The sequence below is a fragment of the Pezoporus wallicus genome, unplaced genomic scaffold (assembly GCF_028554395.1).
Source record: "Pezoporus wallicus isolate ANWC-B61680 ecotype Strahan unplaced genomic scaffold, APGP_CSIRO_Pwel_v1 contig_8517, whole genome shotgun sequence".
NCBI lineage: Eukaryota > Metazoa > Chordata > Aves > Psittaciformes > Psittacidae > Pezoporus > Pezoporus wallicus.
Genome location: NW_026635263.1, coordinates 746,505 through 773,291, shown reverse-complemented (window position 1 = coordinate 773,291; position 26,787 = coordinate 746,505). Strand labels below are relative to the sequence as shown.

Below are 26,787 nucleotides of genomic sequence, written 5' to 3'. Positions count from 1 at the left end.
ACAGGAAGAAAACATAACAATGCTACTGTTTAAATAAGAGAGACCATCATTTCTTACAGATGTGACCCTTCTAAAACAAAGGGATTAAATCTTGCTAATGCTATGTAATGACATGAAGTGGAATGGATTTAATGAAGAATACATCCAATTTAAATTGTGAATTACCCCTTCTACCCCCTGCCATTTTGTACCCCAACACAAGCCCAAATTTTGCTTCTTTCAAGCACTCTTTGCCAGACTTTTCTGTGCCCAGAAGATTTAAACACTGATTTACAGAAAAACATTCATCCTGCATGTGAAAACAGACTCAACACTTATACCCATAATGAAATTCAGTTAAATATTAACTATTAAAGAAGGGAGAATGGCACATAAGATCTGTTAAGCTTACAGTCAGAAAAACTATAAAGAATGTAGAATTTATGTGCATGAAAGGAAAGCTATGTAATTAACTGAATTATTTCAATGCAAATAGTAGCTGCAGAGAAATAGACTGCAGCACTGAAATGAGAAAGTATTGCTATAACTGTCTGAGGAGCCTGCAGGTACCCTGAGTTAGTTAATATGTAATTTGTTAGAAGAGGGGGCATGACTTGGCATAGAACTGTAATCAAACTGTTTTCATTTAGCCCTTCACTTGCTGCAGAAGGATCACATAAGAAAATATTCAGTCCAAACCCCATTTCAGTTCCTAAAAAAGTATTTCAGTTTTCTGTACTGCAGTAAAAATGTTTTTTTTTTTCCTTTTAAGAAAAACTGATTGAAAAAGCTACAGGAGGCAAAAGATGCTCAATGATGCCCAACAAAGCGTTCATTTTTTAATTTTGTTCCTGATCTCTCATGCAATTAAACTGAGATTATGGGTCATAAGACACCACCCACATTTGCAAAATCTAGTGTACATTAGGAAAAAAGGTGAACATGTGCCAAGTGACAACATACACTTCCTATTTGCTTCATCAAGTTCTGGTTTCTCCTTTTTAAAAGCAGTTGGGTGTTGCATCAAACCAATATGTTTCTTACAGAACAAGTTACCTGGAGTGCTCAAAATTTGCTTCAGTATCTTCATCAAGAGCAACAGTAAAACTCCATGAGCAAACTCTGTGAATCCCATCCCACTACTTTATCATATTGAGTATTTTTTACACTGTTTTCCTCATTATAATGACTTTTTTTTTTTAACCATTTGTTAGGATCATTTACCTCCTAAGAGTATCTTGTTCTATTCACAGCTGGTTTATGTTGAGAATTCTGCATTGCTGATACTCTTTATTGGTGGGGCAGGTTCTCCCAAACAAAATTCCTACTTGGTGGTAGGGTTACATTAAACCCAATCCTAACCCAGCAGCTTCCCCTTTAAGGAATTTATTCTTGCTAATAGTTTGCTCTAATCTGAAGTACCGCACCCACCATTTTCTAATTCAAGTTTACACCAGAACTGAAAAACTCTGTAATTTCATGTGTACTGATAGAACTAAGGCCAAGGGGAATAAAACCACTTAGCTTTCACATGAACTCAAAAGAAGAAAGGCTTCTTTGGCAATATAATTACAGAGCACAGATCTTCTAAGAGGAAATGAACTACAGGGATTTGTAAGATTAGTCTTTTTTTCCCCTTCCCTTTTTAATGATTGCTATCATTCTCCTTCACTCCCCCCTTCCAGGTTAATCACATATAATGAGGAAATTCTTAGCAAGAAGGAAATGGGACTGTTGCAGAGACACCCTTCAACAGGACACTGTTATGAGGTGGAATGTGCCAACCATCCTTCTTTTACCTACCCATAGCCCTAACATCTTCCTGAAACTGATTAAAGTAGTAGGTGTCTGTAGCCCCTTACAAGTGCTTTCTTTTTCTGGCATGTGAAGAGAGATTATGGCCAAGCACATACTGCGCTGTTTGGAAACTTTGCATGGTCCCATTCAATCCGGTTTTGAGTACTCATCCGTCTTGGTTGTTGCTACTGACAAGGAACACTAAACAACACTTCAGCTATATCAAGATCTTGTTTGTACAAGGAACTGAAGCTCTGTTCTACCGCATCACCTTTCCAACATCCACACTAAGCCGGAGTAGGGAATTGTGAGCAATTTCATGCTGCCATATTCAGCTGGCAATACTCTGGGTTGTGGCAGGCAATACTCAAGAGCAGCGACTAGTTTACTGAGTTGTCTCGGTTGACCTGGGTTGACCAGATCAGTGTGACCTAATTCTCATAAGCAGAAGGAAACACTTGCAATGAGTGGCAAAGCTGATTAATGCAGGTTCTCACACTGAAAGGACTTCCTCAAACTTGTGTCTCACCTTCACAACCCTTGGCCTGCCAAAGCATTCAAACAATTCTGCCTGTGCAGATACCTGTGACAACCAAGTAACCTGCAGCCATTTACTACATACTGCGTACCATGGATCTGTATATATTACCTACACACTGCCTGTGGTTCACAAGAAGCACTGAAGTTATAAACACCTATTTACACTGTGTCAATACCCCAGGGTCTCTGGTGACAGTCTGTTAGTTAAAAAGTACAATGCAAATTGCATGCTTTACCTATTAAGTGTGTTTAAGCCTGTTTACCTTCAAGCTTGTCTATCTGTCTCTCTGTGTTACAATAATGCAGCTGTGGAGATCATCTGAGACACTAGAACAAATGGTGCCCTGATGTAATCATAAGAGAGCTGGAGGAAGGGCATTTTCAGCAAGAGCCTTGACAGCAGAATCTGCTTCTGTTTAAGCCTGACTTGCTCTCCTGGAGCAGCAGTATGACAGCGTGTTTTGCAGAAGATTTGTATTTATATGCATGGCTGTCAGTCCTAAACATTGCTCCTTGTCCATATAATAATTACACCGAATGCTCAGTGGAGATGTTTTCTAAATTGAAATAAATAGAATCAATATAGACTTAACTGCACTGTCACACTGCATGAATAAAACACACCAATGGATACTCTTGGCTAGTATTCAACAGGGATTTGGGCATTGCTATTGCTATGCAAACTGCATCTTAAATCGTGTTCGAGCCGTTAAAAGTTAGGCAGAAATGGAATTTTTAATTTACTGTTTTACCAGAAACTCCCAGGATTCCTCAAATAGAAAGAGTTGCATATTTACCTCTGCCATACAGCACAGAGAAAGAAAGAGAAACATTCCAGAAAATAGCCATGTACAGCTGTTAAACCGTAACACTGGACAGGGATCCAGGGGACAGTCACTGTATAAAAATGACTCAACATATTTTTACAAGTTAACTCAGATCATCTGCACTTCTTGCGTGTATTTCTCCAACACTAGACTATCCTGATGAACTGTCAGAGCAAAACAGACTCCTGGACCTTCACTTGGGTTTGCAGTTTATATATCCTTTAGATGATCTCACAAAAAGACTGCCAGACTTCTAAACATGGTCACTTCCTTTATCATCTCAAACAGGCAAAGGTTGTTTCAGTTCACTGATGAGGCACTGAAGCATGTACAGGTCTCATCTGACTACGGAGAGCCTGTAACACCCTGAGGCAGTAGAGACTGTCAACACAGCTGTCCCTGTGTGCTAAGACAAATGTCCTGCTGGGCAATCCTTGAATCAAAATGGAAACACATCATCTGAAATGGATTAGGGGTAAGGACAAGGACTGTAAATAGGCCAGGCAGCCAGGAGAGTTGATAAGGTATTATTATAGGAGTTTCTACTGAGCTGTTAGAAAGTGCCTTGACCGTGGTGCTGCTCTGCAAGTTGATTCTGAATTATTTTTTCTTGCCACCTGTTGTTAGCAGAAGTTCCTCTTCTGAGCCTGTCTTGCTTTAGATACACAAGATCACATCAAATATGTAAAAAGCCCACAAAGAAGGGAGGTGTAGAGATCTGCATGCTAATGGCATAATTAGCTCTTGCAAGAAGAGCAGTCTTGCTGCATCAGCACAGAGCAGCTCTCCCCCTCGCCCATCCAGCTGAGGTGCAGTTTATCTGGGAACACAGCTGTGCTGACACAGCAGCCTTGCTCTGGGGACGCTCAGGAGTTAACCCTGCACAGCAATGCAGGTATCCCTCCAAGTCTTCTCTAAACCTGCGACCCAGCAGCCACCTTGTCCTCCCTCTGGGCCATAACAGACATTACGTACACAGTTGTATGGGGATAATGTGACATGGAGAGGACAGAAAATCCTGGCACTGCTGCAGTCAATGGCAAACCCCCTGTTCCCTACTGGAGCTCTATTTAGGGACTTGCCACCTGACACGCTCCCAGCAGAAGCAAACTGGAGTAATCTTGTCTCCCTGCCTTTGCAACCACTGAACAAGACTATCTCCTGGATTTAAATCCTTAGGGTTAAACATTCCCAAATAAATTACTGTTAATGCAGATCACTTTTAAAGCCAAACTAGTCCAGGATACATTGTTTAAACATGAAGTTCCACAAGTTTGCCTCTCTAATATCTCTAAGAAAAAAATTATTTTCTACTCATCTGTAGCTTAGGAAATGACTGACTCAGTAGGTATCTACTCACACATCTGGGCTTCCTTTAAACAAAGTTCCAAAAACAATGACTTTTCTGCATAACACTTTATTGCTTCCTACATCTACACGTTTGGTTTAATAGTAAGTTGAGGCTCACACACTCACATCTCAGCATGTATAGTACAGTGGATAAGCCCAAACCCCCATTTTCAGTTGAAGGCTTGTCCAGACATCTAATACCTTATCACAAAAAATCTGAAATACTCTTTTGCTCTGAGTCACAGGAAAAAATTTACTTCATGGAACACTTGAAGAGGGGAAAAAAAAAAAAAGAAAAATCAGCCACGTAAACCAGTATTACTTCCATTCCTGTGCCTTGTCTCTTCCAATCAGGCTGCTCAAATGGTCAGAGATTGTTTCTGACATTGCAACAGTGACTGCCTTATGGGCAAACTCGAACAGGGAGAGGGGTAAGGGCCCAACCCAGCAATGATCCCTGGCTTGAGGAGCTGCTTTTCACTTACACAGAAAGGCACAACTGCTGGGATCAATCCAGTAGTACGTGAACAGCAAAATCCCCCCCTACCTCTGCCTAGAGTGCAGGACAAGTTGATTACAACCCATCCATTTTCAGTAAGTGATCTACTTATTTCTAAACCAACTCTGTAGTGAAGCATAGAATTTAATTTTTACAGTTTATGGTGCTATCAAGCATGGAGTGATGAGTTTTTCCCCACTAAATTGTTTTTTTATTCAGAATTTGTGCAGTTTTGAGTTGAGATGGAAGCTGCAGCTCCAACTCATTAGAGCAGTATTTTATAATCGTTTTCTATCAACCAGGTAAGTCATATTAGGATTTCTAGAAATATAGGGAAAAGCTTACCAAAACCTAGCATTAGAACTAACAGGTCCAGTAACAAAGGCAGCATTAACTGTAGCTAAGGAGATAAAGCGGTTGGGTTTGGATCACAAGTGCTTTTCAGGCTTCTAAAACATCAGAAGAGACTTTCACATATATTTCTATTCACAGAGCACAGATGAAGAAAAGCTTTCCTCCCTCACTTTAGAATGAGCTTCTCAACTCTGAATTACTTCTGAATTGGGTAAGAAAAGACAACTAAAATGGAGTCGTTGACTCTAAAAAAAGTCTAATGCATAGTCAGAGACCTCCATCAATTCAGTGGTTTTACTTTCTCTTAAATACTGGCAGGAAAAAGTATATTGTCTGCCTCTTGAATTTCATGTTAGTGATCTCAGTAGACTACTTGAAGTTCTTTGTATAGATGGTCACAAATGCACATTAAATCACAATGGTTTATTTTAAACAATTTAACCTTATAAAATATTAATAATTGCAATACATTTTTATCTATCTTGCTCCAGTGGCTTTTGGGTTTGCAGGCTTGCCAGCTATGATTAACTGTAGTTATTATCATTGCCAAAAGTTTTTAAAGCCAACAGTGTTCACTATGGTCATCATTCTCATACAAAATGCTACATAACTCCTCCACAGAGCTCATCCAACAAATCCCTTCCCTGTGCTGATCCTCCTGTATCACTATCAGATTATCTCATGGATAAAGCAAACAACACATTCACTATTAGGTCTGTTTTCCACATCCTTTGTCATTCTGGTGACAGTTTCCCAAGTATTTTCCAAACATTCATATCCTTTCAGAAATGTAGATTTTAGAACAAGATACTGAACTGGAACAAGAGGCAATACCATCTTCTTATTCCTGTTATTCCTGGCTCACATAGTTCCATTCCATTCTGTGTGATAGCTACAGCACTGGGAGCTGACATACCACCATCTACCTGCAGTTACTCCCTTAGAGCTTCTTTGTGTCACTTACTATATCTGGTAATTCTTCCATGACTAATTTTTAGCAAAGAATGAATGACTGTATTTGAGTATAAATGGCTATAATACATTATGATATAGTCACTTTCCTGTAATAGTTTTTGCTATTTATAATTCACTAGGTTGCTAATGGTTTGCTAGTTTCAGAAACTGGGAAATAAATATGCACAGGTGAAGAGCTTTGTTCAAGTGACACAGTACAGTATTCACTGAGCTAGGCTTGGCTTAAAACAAAGGAATCCTGGCTCTTGCGTCCAAACCTGAACACACAAAGTTTCCTTGTGTGTTCAGGTTACTGAATGCACTGCCTCAAGCAAGTGTAATAAACAGATGAAGGGGTAAAAGCGATTAAGTGCAGATGAAGAAGAAGAAACAGCACAAAGACACAGAACCAGCAAATAGGACTGATGCTAACTGCAGCCTGATGTTCATTTTACTGGTACAGTATGAACTGATTCCCTTCGTTTGCCCTCAGGTTCTGCTGAGAGGGCAGAAAGAGCCATTGGTCATTACCTTTCCACTGCTGAACCAAAGCATGTGGACTCACCCATAAGGATTCAGTATTTGCCCTTGAACTGGTGCAGGCTACGTTCAGCACTCTGCTTTTAGATCAATATATAATCCAGGCGTAATCTTATCTGGTAGGAACAGGGATACTGGCGGGAGGTACACAACCTCTGGAGGTGAGGAGAGCAGCTCTTCTAAATGTTAATGGGTTAAGAATAGAAAGGTCAAATGCCTGGCTTATCAGAAGGCCTCATGTGCAAACAGGCACCAAGCTGCAGCAATCAGAGCACAAGCTTGGTATAAATGTCAGGAGTTACTGTAGCTGTAAACACCAAAAGCAAAATGATGGAACTGGGAAACCTCCCAAGACGTTTCTGGTTAATACAGGTCACTGGGGAAGTCCAGCCACCAAGACTGCCTGCAGATTACTCCAGTACTACAGCTGCTGTGGAGCAGAATTCACCTGGAAGCTATGTGGAGCGCCAGGAAGGGTACTGCAGAAGGATCCTGCAACAGAATGAGTCACTGGAGAAGGGAATATTGAATGCATTGTGTATAAGACATCCCATGCTGGCAAACTGCTGCTCCAGGTTGCTCTTGCAGGAGCACACCTGTTCTCCTGGAATAAGGATATACCAGGATGGAGACAAAAAGTCCTTCCTCACCTACTTGTAAATACAGAGGGCACTAAACAAAGCAGAAGGTGTCTGAGGGCTCTGGACAGCCTGTCTTCAACTCTGCTCTACTCTCCCTCTTGAAGCATCATGCATAAAGGATTGAGTTGCAGTATGAGACGAGAAAATACAGCAAAAAAGAAAATGATCAACCAAACAATTTCCATTCTCAGAAAAGATTGGAAGTGAGCAGCCATGTTTAAAAGATTGCTGTTCCCTCTCTGCTGGAACAGGGATTGTTCCGGGAGATGGCTACTTGAGTTCGGGAAACAGATACAGGATAGCTACCTGGCATGGTTCCCTCCCTACTGCAGAACGAAGGGCACCATTCTTGTCAGCCAGTTCCCAGCTGTAAACAGCTATCAAAGGATAGGGTTAATTACAAGTTAAAGCACTGAGAAGAAATAATAACTACAAATAAAGCAAGACTAAATAAATTTTATTCCACAAAAGGGATAAACAGGGTTTGTGCTCATAGCTAAGGGATTGTATTCTAACCATTAAATAGCCACTTTAATTGGTAAAGATGAGATTACATTTAAAAACAAAAAGGGAATGCATCCGTATGAAACCATTGTTCTCTGAAAGACAATTTTAGTTCAGTGCCTTCATGTTTGTTCCACAAAGCAACTCCTCTGCATTTAGCTGGACTGGCCTCTAACCCCAGCCATAGGCGAGAACATCATAACCTACTTAAATCTGTAGTCTGCATCCTTTCAACAGTGGAGCTCCCAAAAGGGCACAAATGGCTTATTTCATACACTAGCATTACTCGGGCTCTGTTTAGGGCTCTGCAAGCATCTGTTAGTTCACTGACGTATATGCACTGCTCTTCCTCATTACCAACCTCATTTTTAGTCTAGAAACTCTTGAGCTCTTCCACTTGAAAGAGCTCAAGTATATGACAGCAGCCATTTTTCATACACGTCATTACTGAGTGCTATTAGTTGCTTTTTCAACCCAGAAGCTACTGTGTTTTCAGTGACAGCTCTGATATCCTCATGATTTATGATGTTTTCTGAACTCTTTTAAGGAAGAAAAAGCCTTTATAAAAAAAGGTAGAATTTTACCCTTTTTATTCACAGCAAGAATGACCAAACTTATTTATCCTATGAGTCACATCCCAAAAGCTTCATATGGCTGACAGCCTCAAGAGATATAATATACATTCTGGAGAGCCACTACAGGAGAAAGAGTCTTTTTCATCTCCCTTTTCCTGAGCTAAGAGTTTAATTAAACTTAGTGCAGTTTAGGAAGCCAGGAATATAACCCAAGTGTTCCAGCAACACAAGTGACATTTTCTGAGTCACTACGAATTTGGATGATACGATTTGTCACTGCTGAATGAAGTGATGGAGATTCTCCTACAAACCCTTCTGCTTCATTATGTGGAAGGCAATTTCAAAGTGCTGCCTCAGCTTGGATGTCTGCTGTGTGTACGTGTCTGCCTGCTACAAGCCCTCTCATTCTGACATGCGCTGTCATCTTCTTGGCTCTCAGTCACAGATGCCAACAGTGTAAGAGCACAAGCATATTACCAACCTCCTTCATCCCTGTTTAAAATGTTCACATTTCAAAAGATGATTATATGAGCACATTTATTGCAGCTGAAACTGTTTAAAGATTCAAAGGCCTGGACAGCTACAATGTGCAGCTTCCCACAACACTAAAAGCAAGTTCAGGAGAGACTGGATGCAATTTTCTGACCTGTATTATTTCTATGCTGTCATCATCTTGAGGCATTTGATATACTGCTCTTTAGTTTAAATACAAGAATGGCATTTGAATTTTTACCATAATAAACTTTCTCAACAGATTTTGCATTTTTATTATGCTGTCCATGTAAGCCACAAGGATATTTTTCCTCCCTAAATGTCCAACCTGCAGGGAATGGTTGTGAAACTCCATTATTTCCAGGAATTGCTGGCAACCTAGTGCTGTCTGTTCTTCTCAGTACTGCCTGTATTTTCCTTGTTCAGCTTTAAACGCCAAACTTGGTTTACAAAAATGTCTGGGTTTCTTGATGCCAACAAGGAATAAAGACTAGAACAGGACAGAATTAGATGGTTTGATTATGCTGAAAAGCCATTAACTTACATTAAAGTCTGTAAAACAACAAGAGCATAAAGCTGGGAATAGATGCTCAGCCTTCAATCCTATTACTCAGAAATTTTCCTAGATGTTATCAATAGCCTTTCTAAGCTCCATCACCCTTACCTGATACCTACAATCAAAACACAGCAGATTTTCTTTTTTCTGTTTAAGTTATAACTACTTGGATTTTCATTATTCAGTAAAGTCAAAATAATCTGCAAAGAAAGGCAGCCTGAATTCTCCAACATGTATGATGTTTGCCACAATTTGGTCTTCAACAGGCAGAGGTAAAGAAGACATATGCCTATTTTCACTGCCCAGATAATAAACAGTGAGATAACACTGTGATCTCAGCCACACACAGCAGTAGCTTCAGAGACAGCAAGGGAATTACTCCAAATGTAATTCGGCAGGACCAAGATCAGAATCTGACCACATCCAAACAAAACTGAAACAATGCTACAGGCTATAGAAACAATCATCAACCATGGGGTGTAAAACCAAAGGAGATCTCCATGATTCTGATGCACTTCAGTGACTGAGAAAATTCTAGCCCTATTGTTCCACCTCTCCAAAATGTCTTGGACTTCATTCTGTGCTCCTGAGGCACTCCTGACAGACAGCTCTGAAAACCTACCTAATGAACATACAACTGCCTGAGCCCCTTCATCTAAATATTCTCTCCCATTCAATTTGGGAAAGCCATAATATATGGAGCGATGTTTGAGGCCTGCTTTCTGGGAAGAGGAAATCAACCATACACAATGTCAATCGAGTTCATTCCTAAATGCAAACCACATTGGGCTGTCGAGCATGATAATAAAAACCTGCTGACCTAGTTTCCTGCAGAACAAAATCCTCTGTCTTCCCTCCTCCTGTGCCAAACCTAAATCAGGCCTCCTTCTGGGAGAGATAAATTAACCCTTTGATGAGCAAGGAAAACTCTAATAATCATCCTTAACACTCACACAGCACTTCACACCATGACAATAGTATGTAAATAATAATTAGTCCATCCCACAGCTCTTCAAAAAGGCAGGATTATTATAGCATGAGAGTGAAACACAGAAAAGGTCAGAGACCTTAGCAGATTTCAGCAGAGAACTTCAAATTTCTTTTCTTTTCAAAAGGATTTTTGAAGTGTGAAGCTCTGTTCTAACCACTTTATTTGGTAACTTCTACATTTGTTCTATGCAAATATAAAACCTTCACTCATGATGTGGCAAAAAAAAAAAAAAAAATAACAGCACAGCTCAGCTTTTTAAAAAGCTGCATCAAACTGCTCAAGAAAGGACTATTGTTCTTCCCAAATTTTGCACTGTCAACTTGCGAGTCCATTTCTGGTAGATGAGAGCTGATTGTATTTGCTCCAAGTGTTTGGCAAAAGCATTCACTTTTAATGGCTTCACTTCCTCAGTGATGCAATGTTTCATTTGAAGAAATGCCTGGAGGAACTTCAGAATGGACACAATGCAAAAATAACAGGGCATGTCACAACAGACTCTGCCAAGGAAATACAAATGGGAGTTCTCTTGCTGTAGAATGCTTCAAAAGGTGCCCCTGGAGCATGCTGCTGCAAAGCAGCATCCCACTGCAGTCAGCTAGAAGCATTTGGGGAGCCTCAGGTTCTACAATGCTGAAAACACCTTTGCTGGTTCACACTGAAACTGTCAACTGGAAGAGCTTTCAGTCATCTGTCAAATAGGGGTTTATTAATGGAAAGAGTGGAGATAACAAATGCTGTGCTTAACTGCTATATAGCTTTACAAGCAGTTTTACAATAAGGCGGCCAAAGTGCAACCTACAAGTGAAATTGCCCAGTTCTGTACTGCAGCCAGAGCTCTCACCATCCTTTTAAGAAAGAAAAGCTCATAAGAAATACAGTTACATCACCATTGCTCCCTTATGAGCTGAGATAGCTTTGCCTTCATCCAGGCAGTACCCCAAGACCTGAAACCTCTCCATTGCCACATGCTCCACTGGCATCTGTCTCACAAAGTGCAGTTCCTGACAAGCTGACAGACAAATCTGTGTATGGCAAAGTATGAGAACCTCTGCTACATAAAGCAGCCTAATCTACTCATGCCACTGGAGAACAGACTGAAACAGGAAAGTGATAACTAACAGGCATGCTCACAGTACCATTTCATCTGTGAGAAAGTCACTGTCTCTGTCACTATGCCTATGTGCAGGAAGCTGTTGCGAGAGCACAGGCCCAGAGAGCATAGCCAGCACTTAACACAGTGTAGCCTTCAGGGGGTTTGGAAGTAAAGAACAAAGAACTTGGATTAGACAGCACTGCAAAGGTTGTCATAACTATGTCTGTTGTCTGGATGCTGCATCTTTACAGGTAAACTCCATTAAAGCTTCTACTCCAGCTTTGAAATGAGGAAAGCAAAAGTCCAAGTTCTCACAGACTTATTACTAACATTGGTCAAGGTTAGAAATGTGATGATGGAAAAAGAGCATCTTATTCATCATATCTGGTCCCTGGGGGGTTATGAGTTGTATATGGTTATTTTATTGACACAAACAAGTTCTAACTTCTATTGTCTTGCAGAGGAAGAGCAAGCTGAATTCAATTCTGGCTCACACATCATCTACAACTCTAGCCAAATCCCAGCCACACAACTTTTATTACAAGGAGGATGTCAGAGGCAAAAGACACAGCTGGATGTTCAGATCCCAGACTGAGTTTTGCTGTGCTGGCAGTTAGACAAACCAGCTTTTGATTTGTATGTAAACAGAGCCAATCTGCACTGAAAGGTCATTAAGAGAAAACACTTTTTACACAACATCCATTGTACAGTTGCTTTTCCAACTTTCCCCCATACTAACATTTTTTAAACAAGACTTTTGTCTTCTCTTGTTGACTGTTTCAATGACCATTTCTGGTCCCATTGAACTCAATCGCCAACCCCCACTGGTTTTGTTGGGACTGGAAGTTGGTTCTGAGGAAAGAAAGAGATGTCCAAGTTTCTACAACTCCAGTTCTGCCGCCTGTGTGGAAGAATTGGGCTGATGTAGACCCAAAACGTATGTTGTAAGAATCCACAGAATTTTAAATCTACATCCTCACAAAAAAGTCCTCCGAGTCCTTATAGCGTCTGCAGACCCAACATTGCTATTGCTATAAAAAATGAAATACTCCATTCAACATGAAAGTAACTAAGCTCCTTTCATTACTCAAGAGTGATGTCCACAAAGTGATTTTTCTTTTTCCTATCCTTACACTGTATTTTCTACCAAAGAGACAGAAAGGTCCCCACTGAATGACCTGCAACAATTTTTAGAGGGAGGTGAAATTCTCAGGAATTTCCTTCACCCCATGGTCCTGTCCCACAGACCCTGAGGACACCTTACTTCTGTAGCTCATCAACTCAACCCTTTGAGTCTGCCATAGAAGGGGATGCTTCCCACCCAAACCTCACAGTCTGTATGCACGGTCTGTATGCATGGTCTATATTCCCATACTAGCTGACAGCATAGGAGATGCCTTCTGACTTCATGGGAAAACAAACTCAAGAAATGAGGATTATATTGGCGGCATTCAGCACGATAGCATATTGTGGCATTTAAAGGTGTCTGACAGCTCTGATGGTATGCTTTTTAATTGGAAACATTCTGTCCTAATGACCCTAATAAAGGCCTTGATCCCAAGGCTCAGATATTGATAATTCCATGAATTTTTTAGTGACTGAGCTAACAGTTAGATGAAGGGAAGAGGAATAAACCAACAACTAGTTTTAATGTCATGAGGCCCCTGGACATACTGACACTTCTTGTCTCCAGGAGACGGAGGCAACCTGGGGGAAGTTAGTGCAATTACCTCCAACTAACAAGCGAGTGCAGGCACACACTGCCTGCGGGAGCTACCCAGTACATCCAGCATCCAGACCTGGAGGAAAACCAGGAATTGCACTTCGCTAGGCTGAATCCCAAAGAAGAGTTTGACCAAGAGAGGCTGCAAATCCCTTTCCTCTCTTTTCCAGCACAGTAATTATCTGACATGCAGAAGACACAATTGAATGATGTTTCCAAACCATGTCATAGACTCAGATCTCACAGCTTTAACTGAGGCACTTGACATTCTGTACTGTAGCTACAATTAAAATAAAGATTATGAGAACATACAAAGAAACCACACTGTTTTTGTGAACAAGGCGTTAACGCCCAATCCATTATTGTGAGAATGCTTTTAAGAGTGTTCTCGGTAGAAACAGGAATATATTTTCCCTGAGTAAGCTAGGAGGAATGCAGAGATTCAAAAGCTTAAACTGAATCCCTGTTAGATTGTTTTCTGCTTGTTCCTCCTCTTTGATTAGCTTACTGAGATTATTTGACATAACTGTTACTCTTTAAGAGTTGATCATATTCTCTATAAAAGATCTGTCTGGCTATAATTAACTGCAAGGCACTTGGAGCTGCAGGTTAAAAAGAGGGACTAACAGTGATGTTGCTGGGCTATCAAAGCAGAGAACCTTCCAGGGGCAAAAGGGAAATGCTGTCATTCTCCCTTATTTCCTCAGGGTGTCTGTTGGCAAAACACACCATATTTTTCCACTGCGGAACTAGTAAAATAGGGTTGTTATAGTTTGCCATGTTTAAAAGGGGACTTTAAGGTATAACTGTTGATAATAGCTTTAATCTAATGATTGTATCTTTCTATAGCTTACTAGCATCATCAAGAAAGTACATTCAAAATATTTCCATGTGAAACCCTGAATTTTATCCTGGAAACCAGCAAACCCAAAGACACTTCCTTCTGCATGGACACAAGCGGTCATGTTACAGAATTGCTCCAGTCAGCATATCTGTTAGTATTACCAGGAGACAGCAAAGCTGGGATGTGAACCATCCATGAATTCAGGATGGGTCAATACAGCTTGCTTTGTTCCAGAGAAGATGCCTGCCTTTAACATATGGGTGGAACTTTTACAACCCATTAATGAAATAAAAGACATTTCTGAAGATATGAACTAAGAAAGAACAAAGAAAATATGACTTCTAGTGGATTTCTCTGTTCTAGTGCCCTATCCCTGTCTTCAGCTCTAGTCAGTTTCAGAGACTACTGCTTTTCCTACTATCAGCTTCCCAGCAATGACGTTTTTTAAATTGAATCAAGCTTGCGTTAGCTTCAGGGGATGGCTACGATCCCTCTTCTCACCTGTCATGTTTTGAGATCAATATTTTATGGTTTTTATTCTGCTAAAATAATATTGAGCATTAAAAGCATCAATCTCAATGCTTAGTATTTTGATTTGATTTCTCTTAAGACATTGTGTCCTTTAGCACTACTCTTTCCATTCCCTTGCATTTACTCAGAGCCCTTGGCTTCTCTGGCCAGACTCTTGCTCTTAATCAAACACTGCTGTGACTTCACTGACATGGTTTGACAGGTCTCTGTTGACATCTGAAAGAGGATCCTTGAATGTTTGGAGAAGGACCATTGCTCATTGGTCTGCAAAGGTAATCTGGGGGACATGCCCCTTTGGCACTGAAAGGCTTATTCTCCCTTTCCCCACAGATCCTTCTCCCTTTTTGGATAGCAAGGAAGTTAATTGTGTTAGAAAGCTAAGAAAGGATTTAGTTCACAGACACCCGAGGGAAGCGAAAGGGCAGATATTTTTCTCAACAAGGAAATATAAGTTAGGACAAAATAGCTAAACCTAACTCACTGCAATACAAGCCTCTGTTTCAGAAAGCAGCTTTCCTGGAGGGCAAAGAGACATCTCAATCCCCAGGAGAATTTCTTCTTAAATTATTGCATAAAGCTACACTTATAAAAGCAGAAGCCATAAGGCAGACTTTGATATAATCCTTTGTATAAAGTGTTCTGGTGTCCTAAAATACCAGCATGAACAGCCATGTGATAAGCATTTGGGAAAAACTAGCTGTTTATTTAGAAAAGTAAATAAAAATAGGTGGCCAAATACCTTACTGTCTTTTCTGAAAGAAAACAATTTAAACTTCAAGAATTACATTAAACAGCAGTGAAATCTGGCTACAGTGACTACCTAAACATCAAATACCCATCTGACTAACAAAGGCTCCATGCTGCCTTGTCATGGTAAAGCATGTTCGTATTCAGCATGATTATGTTTGATTCAAAAGATGTAGGTTGATTTCCCTGTAATACATACTGAATGTGGGACCAAGTTGCATCCAAGATTTTCTGGTCCCACAAATGCCATTCTTAATTAAAGAAAATTCTGCAAAAAATAAAGACCTTTCCAGCTAACTGAGATGAGGAGAATTCCATCACTCACTACTGAAACATGCAGGTCTTCTAGAATAAAGCATGGCAGCAATTTTAATCAACACAAGCATCTGCTCTTAGAATTATCAATGAAATGTCAAACCATTATACCATGTGGAACTTGGGACAAAATGTAACTAATAACCACAATTATTTCAGTAGAATAATCCCAAAGCATGAAATATGAGAACAGGGAAAGAAGAAAGACTTTTCTGATCAGAAACACATAAATAGATTTTTTTTTAATTCCCATTCAGCAAGATAACACAGGGCTGAAAATAAGTGAGGCAGAAACTGCTACGAGATCACTGACAGCTTTGCCACCAGACAAATTTTGAGGCAAAAATCCAGTGCCAGGATTTTACCTCTACACTTCTCCTGGTGCCCTCAGTTTTGAGCCTTTCTTACTTGCAGTAAATATTCTCACTAGACAGCTGCATCTGAAGCTTTCACATACTCAGCACCCTGCATTCAAATCAATAAAGCCATCAACAAACCACCCAAATACAGTAAAACCTAACTGGATCAACGGGATAAACTTAACAACTGTCTGTATGTTTCTATGTTTCTAAATTTTATTTAAAAGGTTTAAATTTCCAGTTACATTCTTTGTTCTCTGAAGGGGCTGAGGTTTTTTTATATCTTTTTGATCATCACAGACACACACACTATTTATTTAAGGATATATTTTTCCCATGATCTTGTAGACAGTTCTCTGACATGGGGAGCTCATGGAAGGAAGTTCATTAGGAGTTAAACATGAGGAAGTGCACTAAAGCCCATTTACCTTGTACGGGAAAAACCAAACCCAACAACAAAGAATTATTATGTGGGGGGAAAAAAAAAAAAAAAGAGCATTTGAGCCTTTCTGCAGCCTCATAAAAACCCTGCAGAAAGCCTGTAACTCTGCATGGGCAGATGTCCTCCCTCTCCTGTGCATTGTCTAATCAGAGGCCTTTCGGACTTAAATGAAATAATAATACAAAAGCGAATGGAGTGCCATTTCCATGGAAACTTGGAAGCAGATGTAACATTATTTGCACTGGGCCTTTGTACTGTGAAAGAAAAATCTTCCAGTTTACACAAATCTCAGCTATTATTTTCTTTGCAGTGCAAACTTGGGCCAAGTATTTTCTGTCATATTAAAGATGCAAATAATCAGTTTTACTTTCTGTCCAGTACAACCATGCACAAAAGCTTCAGAAGCTGCAGTAAAATGCCTGATATTTATCTTTCCATGAACCCAAACCAGATATTAGAAAAAGAGAATAATTTGGGCTTCCTTTTTGCTTGTTCTCTTCAGAAAGTGAAAACAGCTTAGAAAACATCTCCTGTTTATGTGTAATTTACAGATTAGTAGACAGCCAGAGCATTGGCACATGTGCCCAGTGTTAATGGGAGCTTAACTAACTCTTAATATTAGATCAATTAGATATTAATTCCTGGTCTTCCACACACTGCGAGAGTGCTTTCTAGCTCAGGAGCAGGTATTCACAGATTAGTTACTTACAAAGAGTTTTCCCAACTATGAGTAAATTTCCAGCAAAGTACATTCGCAAGTCCAAAACCACGGCAATAACTTGCGACCCGGTAACTGGCTTTGGAGACTAGAACACCTTCATCTCACTATGTTCTCAAGACCAGATAGAGCAACAACCAAGACAACATGTAGCAGTGCACCTCAAAGAGCAGCATACAAAGCAGCTCTTTGGTGAACATATTTTCTCTTCACATTGTTACAGAAGTATTCTTTTCTGCATATTCTGAAGAGAAGAGAAAACATCTCTATGTTTTATGATAATGCAGGACTCACTTTTTACTTGTTTACAAGCTCTTTTTGCAAAGCTGAATCTTGTCTTTGCTGCACATCTTAAGTGCAAATCAGTTACTCAGATTTGCTCTTCTCAAGATGAGGGAGCTCTGCCCTGCTCAGCAAGTACTCATGTCTTTTAAGTGGATCATTTGCTCATACATTACCAGAGCAATTTAGCAATCAAGCTAAATCTGGCAGCAAAGTCTAACACATGCCTAAAGAAAAACAGAACTTTTGGTGAAAATGAATGTCCTGTTTTGTTTGCAGAGCAGCCAAATGCTTTATACATTAGACCCTTCTGCCACCACAGAAATGTCCAGCATCTGATTTATCTATTATTTTAGACATATCACTGTAGCAGATTTTTCAGTTGCGTTAGTCTGTGTTTGCATTACAGGCATGTATGCTAGCTGTGTTCATTTTCCCTTCACTGAAGATTTGTAGAACTATACCAGACTTTATGGAAATTAAGCTGGTATTGTAAGTAGGATAAACCAAATGATCTCTCATTTTTACAGCTACAAGGATGTCCATTGCTGCAGCACATAAGATGATAAAAACGCACCAGAATCACAGAGTTTACATTGCCATTTATACAATCAATGAAGTGACTTTTATCTTACATGAGTTTCCGACCTCGCTCTCTTGCTACTCCTCCCTCACCCAGCAGCAGAAATAACTGTTTCAGTACAGAAATTAACTTTGAACAACACAGGCCCTAGTTCTTAGCTGGGCTCCCCTAAGCATTGAGCCTCATGTGGGAATGGTAACACAAGTGGCCTGTAAAACTTTGTCTCCCTTACAAGCAGCTGTTCAGTCAGCGCAGTGTTGGAGCTACGATCATTACATGACAGCTCAGGGGATACCTCTGCTAATGTGGTTCCTGACCTGTACTATTCACAAGTGAACAGTAGGAAGTATTCTTACAGGTATCAAGTAGGAACAGTCAAGTGCTCTACTCTAAAATAGTCTGGAGCATGGTGCCTGCATGCCCGTCTGCTCACCTACAGTAACTGGGTGCTGCACAACAATGCATGTCCCTTTCCACTCTTGGACATGCCTTCTACAGTGAAGAACTTTCCTGCAGGAGATTCAAGTCTCTAGGGTTGAAACATAGGTGCAGTTTGTGACTTTATCTGTGCAGAAGATTTTAGTTGTCTTTAATTGAGGTAACAAACGCAGTGACAACATCAAGCACCTGCTAAAGAATCAGTGCAAAACAGTTGTCTGATAGGGACTGACCTAGTCCTGCCCTAAAAATCCTGGCTGTACTTGAGAGACATTGTTTAAGGCAGGGGACTGCTTAATAAGGATTTGATCTTTAAGACAGATTTCATCATAGGCTGACTGACAAAAGCTTTCTCCTTAGAAGTTCACAGGCAATTCAAAATGTCATGTTGATTTTATACCTGCCTGGTCAAGTGAAATTACAGAGCAAGTCAATCACCTGGCTTTTCACATGTATTTCCCCTTTTACATCTTGAAAATTCTACTCACTCACTTGTAGATCATACAAAGAAAGAGAAAGCAACATGACTCAGCTCCACACTACAATGGCTGGAGCAGATCCAGACCTAGCAATCCTTTGGGCTTTCCTCACCAAAATACAAATCTGCAGTTTGGATAACGTAAAGCATCCAGTGTTGTAGAAGAAATGTTAGATGGGCAGCAGGCCAGCAGCAGTCCTAAAGCAATATACTAGTTCTTTACTTTGGTGGAAAATTACCTTTTGAGGAATTAGGAAGGGAACAAAAAAAGCTAAAGGGCTCTGACCTTAAACAGTGCCTACAAAAGATACTGAAGAGGAACAACCTCCTGAAATGTATTACATAGACATGAATTTACACGGAAATCTAGTGGTAGATAACTTATTAATTTAGCAAGTTTCACATGATGCCATACTGGCAAATATTTTTGTACGATCTATAAATTAGAGAAGTCACAACAGAGGCATAGGAAAGCTACTGACCTTAAGGAATCCAGGGATTTTGAGCAAGTTTCAAGAACCCTGATTCCCAGTGCTTTGTCTAAACTGCTGGAAAACAGTACTTTAAAAATTAGCTACTCTAAAAAGTCAGCGTCATCTAAAAATAATTCCTGATCCTTTACCATTCTGCTAACACCTGATCCACAGATGTTTTTCGTAAAGAGCATCCAGCTGGCGAGTTATTGCAGAGTAAATAATGCACTGTAAACACACTCGACTTCACTGTGCAAACAAGCTCTGAGCAAAATTCAGCAAGAACTTCACTTCAGTTTGCTCCCTGAATGCACAACAAAGATGATTTGATGTTTATCTCATAGCACTCTAACCTCAGAGATAGAGACCTCAAATCTAAACCTGTTTCTTTGAACAGTGGTGTAATTCCGGTCCATGCCCTGGAGCTGTGGGCAATAGGATGGATCTGTCTTTTCAGGCACTTTATTCACTAGAGGAAATCATGTATAAATATGTGTAATAATAGCAATGAAAGTAACAAAGAAGCATGATCCAAGCAACTTCTCTGAACAGCCTCACCTTCCTACAGAGCAAACCAAAGCATTACTGGCAAAAAGCAGTGTGTAGTAGGGAGTGACTGAGCAGTTCAGGAACCTCACATCACATACTAAGGTTAACAGATGAAAGGCCAGTGCACTTCTCCATGGTGCATTGAGCAGTCTTTATGCTTAGCAAAGCTTAGCAGCTTTTTTCCTTATACCTCCCCAAAATGTTTTGGGCATTGTCGTATGATTGTAAAACAAAACTTGAAGTTATCCAAAACCAGTTCATGAGAAGTGAACGGAAACACCTCTTTTCATTCCAAAGGAAAACAACTCCTATGCTGTTTTTGTAAGTGAGCTGAAAACTTGGAGAGAAAACCTAAAGCTAAAAAAAGCAAAGAACTCCAAAAGATTCATGTTCTGGACTGTGGTTTCTGTTGCCTTAGCTCAAGGGAAAATATGTTCATGGGAAAAGGGCCTGCCTGGAGCCAGATTTTTTTCAACTCTAACTGTCCTAGTTGGTGTGGCCTTAAATCAGTATGTTTCTGTTAAAGCTATTTCTTCACAAATATTCGTATGGATTGTATAATGGCTGTTTATAATTGAAACAATCACTTGTACTGTGTTTCCTAGCAATCAGTATCTAGTTCAGCTCCTATGAACCCTACATAAACAGGGACTGGACAATTGAAGAGGCCTTTACAATGTTAATTCCGAGTTTCACTGATTCAAAGCATTTAATCGCTTGCCCAGAAGACAGTTCCTGAACTAATCTCAAAAAAAAGAAGTCTCAGCTTTATCACCTACTTTTGCATATACACACAACTAAAGAAAACAACATCACACCTTAGAAAAACCAGAACTTTTACATGGCTTAAATTGACGGAATCTTACTAACATGTTATTATGGACTGTCTTTAATAATGCAATTCACTTTTGTCTTTAGCCAGGACTAAACCAGATTATAAATATAACAGAATTCCACACCAACCCTGCAAAGACTCACCTACAGACAAAGCTGCCAAAGGCAATGCAGAGAATTTACAATTGTCTCTATAACACTGCAACAAGTGTCAGAGGATGTGATCATGCTGCCCAAACACACTGTGCCAAATCCTAACAAGTGTGTTTATCGTTATTCTCCATGCTGTATCAACAGAGCTTAATATAGGGATTATGATCATCATTATACCCTTGAATTGTTTTCTGCATTGATCAGATCTATGTTAAGAGCTAACACAAATATCTAATATGGTCTTTTTTAAGTTTCCTCAAGACTTTTTAGTCTCTCACTCAACTTTAAAGTGAACATTACCCCTCCCATTTAAAACTGCAATGAAATTATGTTGTAAATGAAAACATGTTACCTGTGATCAATGATTGTTACATTGGAAGCAGGAATCCCCAGAAGCAAACAGCTCTGTTCCAATTCTTTCTTACGAATCTCTCCTTGATTGTAGTAATTTCCTGAAAGTAGAAAACACAGCAACGCCATCAAACTTAGTTAAGGTTGGCTTGGAAAGAGTTCCTCTTTTCTTTCTCAAAGCTTTAAGTGTGAGCATCACACATGAAATAAAAGAGCAACAGATAAATTGCACAGAACAAACTCCACCGTTTTTGCCTAAGCAACACCCAGCTCAGCTCAGGGTAACTGCTGAGATGACAGGAAGCCTGACCCATGCTGTGTTTAAGTGACTGAAGCTTACAATAGTCTGGACCACTTCTTATGAGCAGCAGTTGTCATACAACATTATGACACTATAACAGAATACAGTGATAGAATGAAAAAGACTTGAGGAAAGGAGGAATTCCATCATAACAATCTCTGATTTAAGACAAAGATTTTTCAGCATCATTCACACAGGAAATTCAGGAAGAAACTAAAATGGTAAGACTGCAAACAACTTAGAGAACCAAAACACAGGAAACCTAATTTGGATAAGGCATTTGGGAAAAGCTCAACAACAAGCAGGGAAATGGTATTCATGATCTTTATACATCACCTCTTTCCTTACTATCTTCTTCTCACCTTGCCCTGACAGTCCCTTATTTTTTCTTGGCATGAGCCATGCAAAGTCCATGCCAGAGCTGTGATGGCCCCTTCCAGAATGCTGCCCTGTGCGGGGCAGTACTTGCAATCCAATTTTAACTTTGAAGCAATAAAATGAACAAAATACAGCTGAGAATTAATGTATGATTCAAGTCTTGAATTGCACTGTAACTTCTTATTGTTGCGGGTGTGAGTCATCCAAATCCAGCATTTCTCTCAAGCACTGTTGCAATCTGATCCATCACTAGCAAGCTTTGTCAAATGTTCAAAGAGGGAGAGTAACTAGAAAAAAAAAAAAACACCACCTCTTCCTGCAGACTCCTGAGTGAATGGTTTTAGAAGACTATGGCAATGATTATCTGTGGGTTTGCTGAGGAACACAACAGGTCCATAGCCTACAGCTTAGATTGCAAGTTCCAGCTTCACTAAATTGAAGTGTGGGCACCTTCACTGGATGGATTACTGAGTACAGGCAGGACTTACTTTAGATTGACTTTTTACAATGATACTAGTGATTTTTTTAACAATACTAGTGATTTAAGATAACATAGCTTTTGCTGCAATGCAGTGTAAAAGCTGAGTGCAGGTGATGTTTTATCCAAATAGTACGCCTGCTCTCAAAATCCCTCACTTCTACTGAACTCAGGGAACATATCTGTGTTCCACAGCTTGAGAAATGTATCAGGACATCAGGAATAGACAAATGTTAACATGAAAAAATGGGAAGCTATTGAGAGCAAAACCAGCTGATGCTGCTGGACCTCATCCATGGAGCACTCGCAACAGTCAGTTACTACAGAGAGCAAAGCACATTTAGAATGAGTAATTATTTCAATAGAAGATTATTCAGCATGTAAAAGACTTTTTTTTTTCCCATGGTGCTGCAACTCTAATTCATTTCTAAGTAGTTTTGATTGACATCTGAAAACTGCAAGCATGATGGTTTCTAAGTAATGATTTTATTTCAATGTTACAATTTGCAGTCTTTGATCAATGCACTTATCATCAATCACACCAACAGTGAGAGGATGAACCATCTGAATCACCCCAAAGACTAATTAGAGGCATGGAAAAATCTATGAGCTCAATGAATGTACTCTCCTGTATGAGCTGCTAGCTTTGCTACAGAGATACACAAGAGAGTACATAGAAGGCAATGTCCAACACACTTAAAAGTTTCACAGTGCTGAATCAGGAGTAAAAGAAAGTTTAACAAAATAAACAGAAGCACAACAGGTCTTTGGAAAGTTCTCTAATAGCAGCAGTATATTAGTGCCCCACACTGAAATGGCAGAGTTGCACTTCAGTAATCTCTCCATAGCTGTGAAACAGCCAAATGGGATCCACAGACCTTTGTCCATCAGCAAAGACAACTGAAAGCTCTGCACTAAATCTTGAATGGGAGGTACAGTAAAGCCATGACACCACAGGACTTCAACAATAGCTTAATCCCTGTCTTCTCACCTAGATGGTTTGTTATGACAGAAAGCTTTGAAAAGCAAGAACAGGAAAGTTGGCAGGGAACTAGCTGGAGCTTTCAAAAACCTCAGAGGGCCCTTTTCCCAAATGTAAGTTGCTATCAGAGCAAGACGTAAATGTTTGGAAGCCCAAGACAGTCCTCTCAACAAGCATCAAAACAGTACCTTTACTTTTCATAGCAGGCTCATAATTTCTGGTACAGCAGTATGGTGTGAAAGATAATTAAAATGAGATTGTTTCTTAGGCACAAAAAGCTGAACAATGTAATAACTGATTACGTATCTGCTCTGCAGGGAAAAAAAAATAATCTTCACAAGAAGAACATAAGACTGCTACATGCAGTGAAAAACTGTCTTGGGCAAGTAAGAATCTTCCCCTTCTATTTAGCCACAGAAAGGCCTCAGCAGGAGTACTGCTTCCAGTTTTTGACTGCGACACTTCAAAGCTGTGAACCAACCGGAAGAGTCCAAAGGACAGCAGTGAGAATGATGAGAGGCTTAGAAAACCTTATATATAAGGAAGAATTGCAAGAAATAGGGTTGTTTAGTCTGGGGGAGATAAGACAGAAAAAGCAGATAACAGCGTTAAAATATGTAAGAGACTGCTACAAAGGGATACCTTGGTTTCCATGTTCATGGCAGACAGGAAAAATAAACAAATGAGCTTAAATTCCACCAATGATTCAGGGAAAAGTGATTTGAAGAAAAGCTAATACCTCACTTACTCGGCCTGCACAAGCTGAGGAACCTCCCTGTAAGTTCTGTAGAACAAACAAGACGTTTTTTCTGCAGCACTTGAAGAGACATCAGCGCTGCATCAGACTGACGGACAGCATGACCTCAGGCTTCCTTCAGGGCTATTTTTCCATTATTAGAGCATTACATAACTTAGTAATTTTTAGATGAGTTCCAGCAAATATATCGTTATGATATTAAAACTGGATCAACAAAGTAAGTCCTCTGCAAGATGATGGAAATACAGATGTCAAAAAGCCATGCTGAACAGCACCTTTGTATAACATACTGACCCTTCCACACAGTTTGAAAGTGCCTAGGCTTGAATTGTGAAACCTCTGCGTGAGGCTCAGGTGTAGAGGAAGATGTCACTGCTGATACTCTGCGGAAAGTAACATTCTGACTAAAGCTGCCCATCTGTGGTAGCTCTCCAAGAAGTGCGGGATGTTACACCACCACATCACAAGCTGGAGCCATGACATCAAACCGCAGGTGGATGACACATCACCTTCTCCACCATGATTCTATGGATATCATAGAATCAGACTGGTTTGGGTTAGAAAAGACCTTAAAACTCCTATAGCTACAACTCCCTGCCTTGGGCAGGGCCACCTTCCACTAGACAAGGCTGCTCCAAGCCCCGTCCAACCTGGCCTTGAACACTGCCAGGGATAGGGCAGCCACAACTTTTGTCATGCGGTGATGGCAGCACAGACCTAAAGGACCGTGAGGTTCAGCACAGCACTGGCATCACATGCCTGCATCCAGCCAGTGGGTGACCCCACGGTACAGCCCACACACACAGCGTGGAAGACATCATGGCGGCCTTCCCATGACGTCACGGCGGGAAGCCCGGCCTCCACCTTGGCCGGTGCCCCGCCGTTCCCGGCGCGTTCCCTCGCTCACCTGCGGAGCAGCACAGCACCGCGGCGCGGGCACCGGCCCTGCCCAAGCCGAGCACCGTAGGGGCGAAGAACATCGCTTCGTCATCAGGGTGCGCCGTCACTACCAGCGCGCGGACGCCACCCGCCCTTCCCCTCAGGTCGGCGCAAGCCCCGCCGGCCACGGTAAGGCACCGTAGGCGGCGCGCGCCACCGAGCAGCAGCGCGAGCAGCAGCAGCACCAGCACCGCCACCGCGGTCCCCCAGCCCCACGGCCCCGCTGCCATAGCGCCCCGAGCCGCACTGCTCCGGCCAAAAACGGAAGATGCGGCTGAAGGGTTCCGGCCTACAAAAGGGCCTCCCTCTCCCTGCACTCCGCCTCTTCTCCCCGCCTCGGGGCGGGGCCGCTTGGCCGCTACCGCGGAAACGTGCCCCGGCTCTACTGTTCCAGGGCTGCCGCGGAGGAGGGGCGCAACCGGGAGGTCTTTCGCTGCGCTGCCCTTGCCGGGCCTGGCAACGCGGTTCGAGCAGGGCCTATTCCCGTGGGGAGAGCTGCCGTTGCCCGGGCCTTGCAGCGCGCCAGCCGCCCGGAAATAATAGCTACTAATGATAAAAGCTGAGCTTTTCAGCGTGTGGTACCTCTGATCCCTGCGCTGTGCTGCTGTGGAAGAGGCGCAGCCTCAAAAGCAGGGCAAGAGGAGCTTATCTTTAGGCACGTTCTGCTGTCGGCAGACCTGGCTGTGCTAAGCCTGGCTGTAAGGGTGAAAAAAAAAAGTGTTTGGATACATCTTGGAAGTGAAGTCAACCATGGGAGAAGGTTGCAGAACAAAAAGAGACAGGAAATAGATAAACATGAAAAAATGGCAATAGGATACACTGTGGCTTGGAAACTTAGCTTTTCCAGACAAACGGCCAATATGGAAGACAATGTGTATGCCAGTTGAGTGGGCTTATAGAATAAAATGGTGAAAATTATGCAGAGAAGTTCAGGATCTGAAGAGCAGCTGAGAGCTCACAAGATAAATGCCTGACTTGTCTTCACAGACTTTTATTCGGACACCTTTAACTTCCAAGTGGAGAAAGGCAGGCATCGGCATGTGCTGGGATTAAAGGCTGCAAATCTTTAATGTGAAGTGTTTGGAGATGTGTCACGTCACCTTAACGTAGCACTACATGAGAGTAGATCTTGGCTGCTGTAGTAACTACATACTTAATACAACATATGTTTCATAAGTAATCCCATTTGCCACAGGACGAGCCCCTGCTTTATTAATCTGAATAAATGTGTGGGCACACATCCTGCAAATGTGGGATAAGACTTCTCATATTTAATGGAAACTGTACCCATGAGGTAATTTAATCTTGCCTAATGCTCTTTTTCACCATAGCAAACCTGGTAAGAGATGCATTTGTGATTTTAAAACACCTGAGATTACATATTAGCACGTAAAACGCTATGCAGATTTGAAATGCACTGAAAAAGCAGGGAACAGTTCA

The 26,787-nt window shown here is 40.9% G+C and overlaps 1 protein-coding gene across 1 annotated transcript in view; it reads right to left on the bottom strand.

Moving 5' to 3' along the window:
• Positions 1-25,577, bottom strand: part of PIGL (phosphatidylinositol glycan anchor biosynthesis class L) — a 56,649-nt gene extending 31,072 nt beyond the window's left edge. The window contains exons 1-2 of the mRNA XM_057415473.1: positions 25,316-25,577; positions 21,514-21,613 (exon numbers count right to left, since the gene is read on the bottom strand). Of these exons, the coding sequence (XP_057271456.1) occupies positions 21,514-21,613; positions 25,316-25,577 (362 nt within the window). The remainder of the gene's footprint in view (positions 1-21,513; positions 21,614-25,315) is intronic.
• Positions 25,578-26,787: the final 1,210 nt, after the last annotated feature.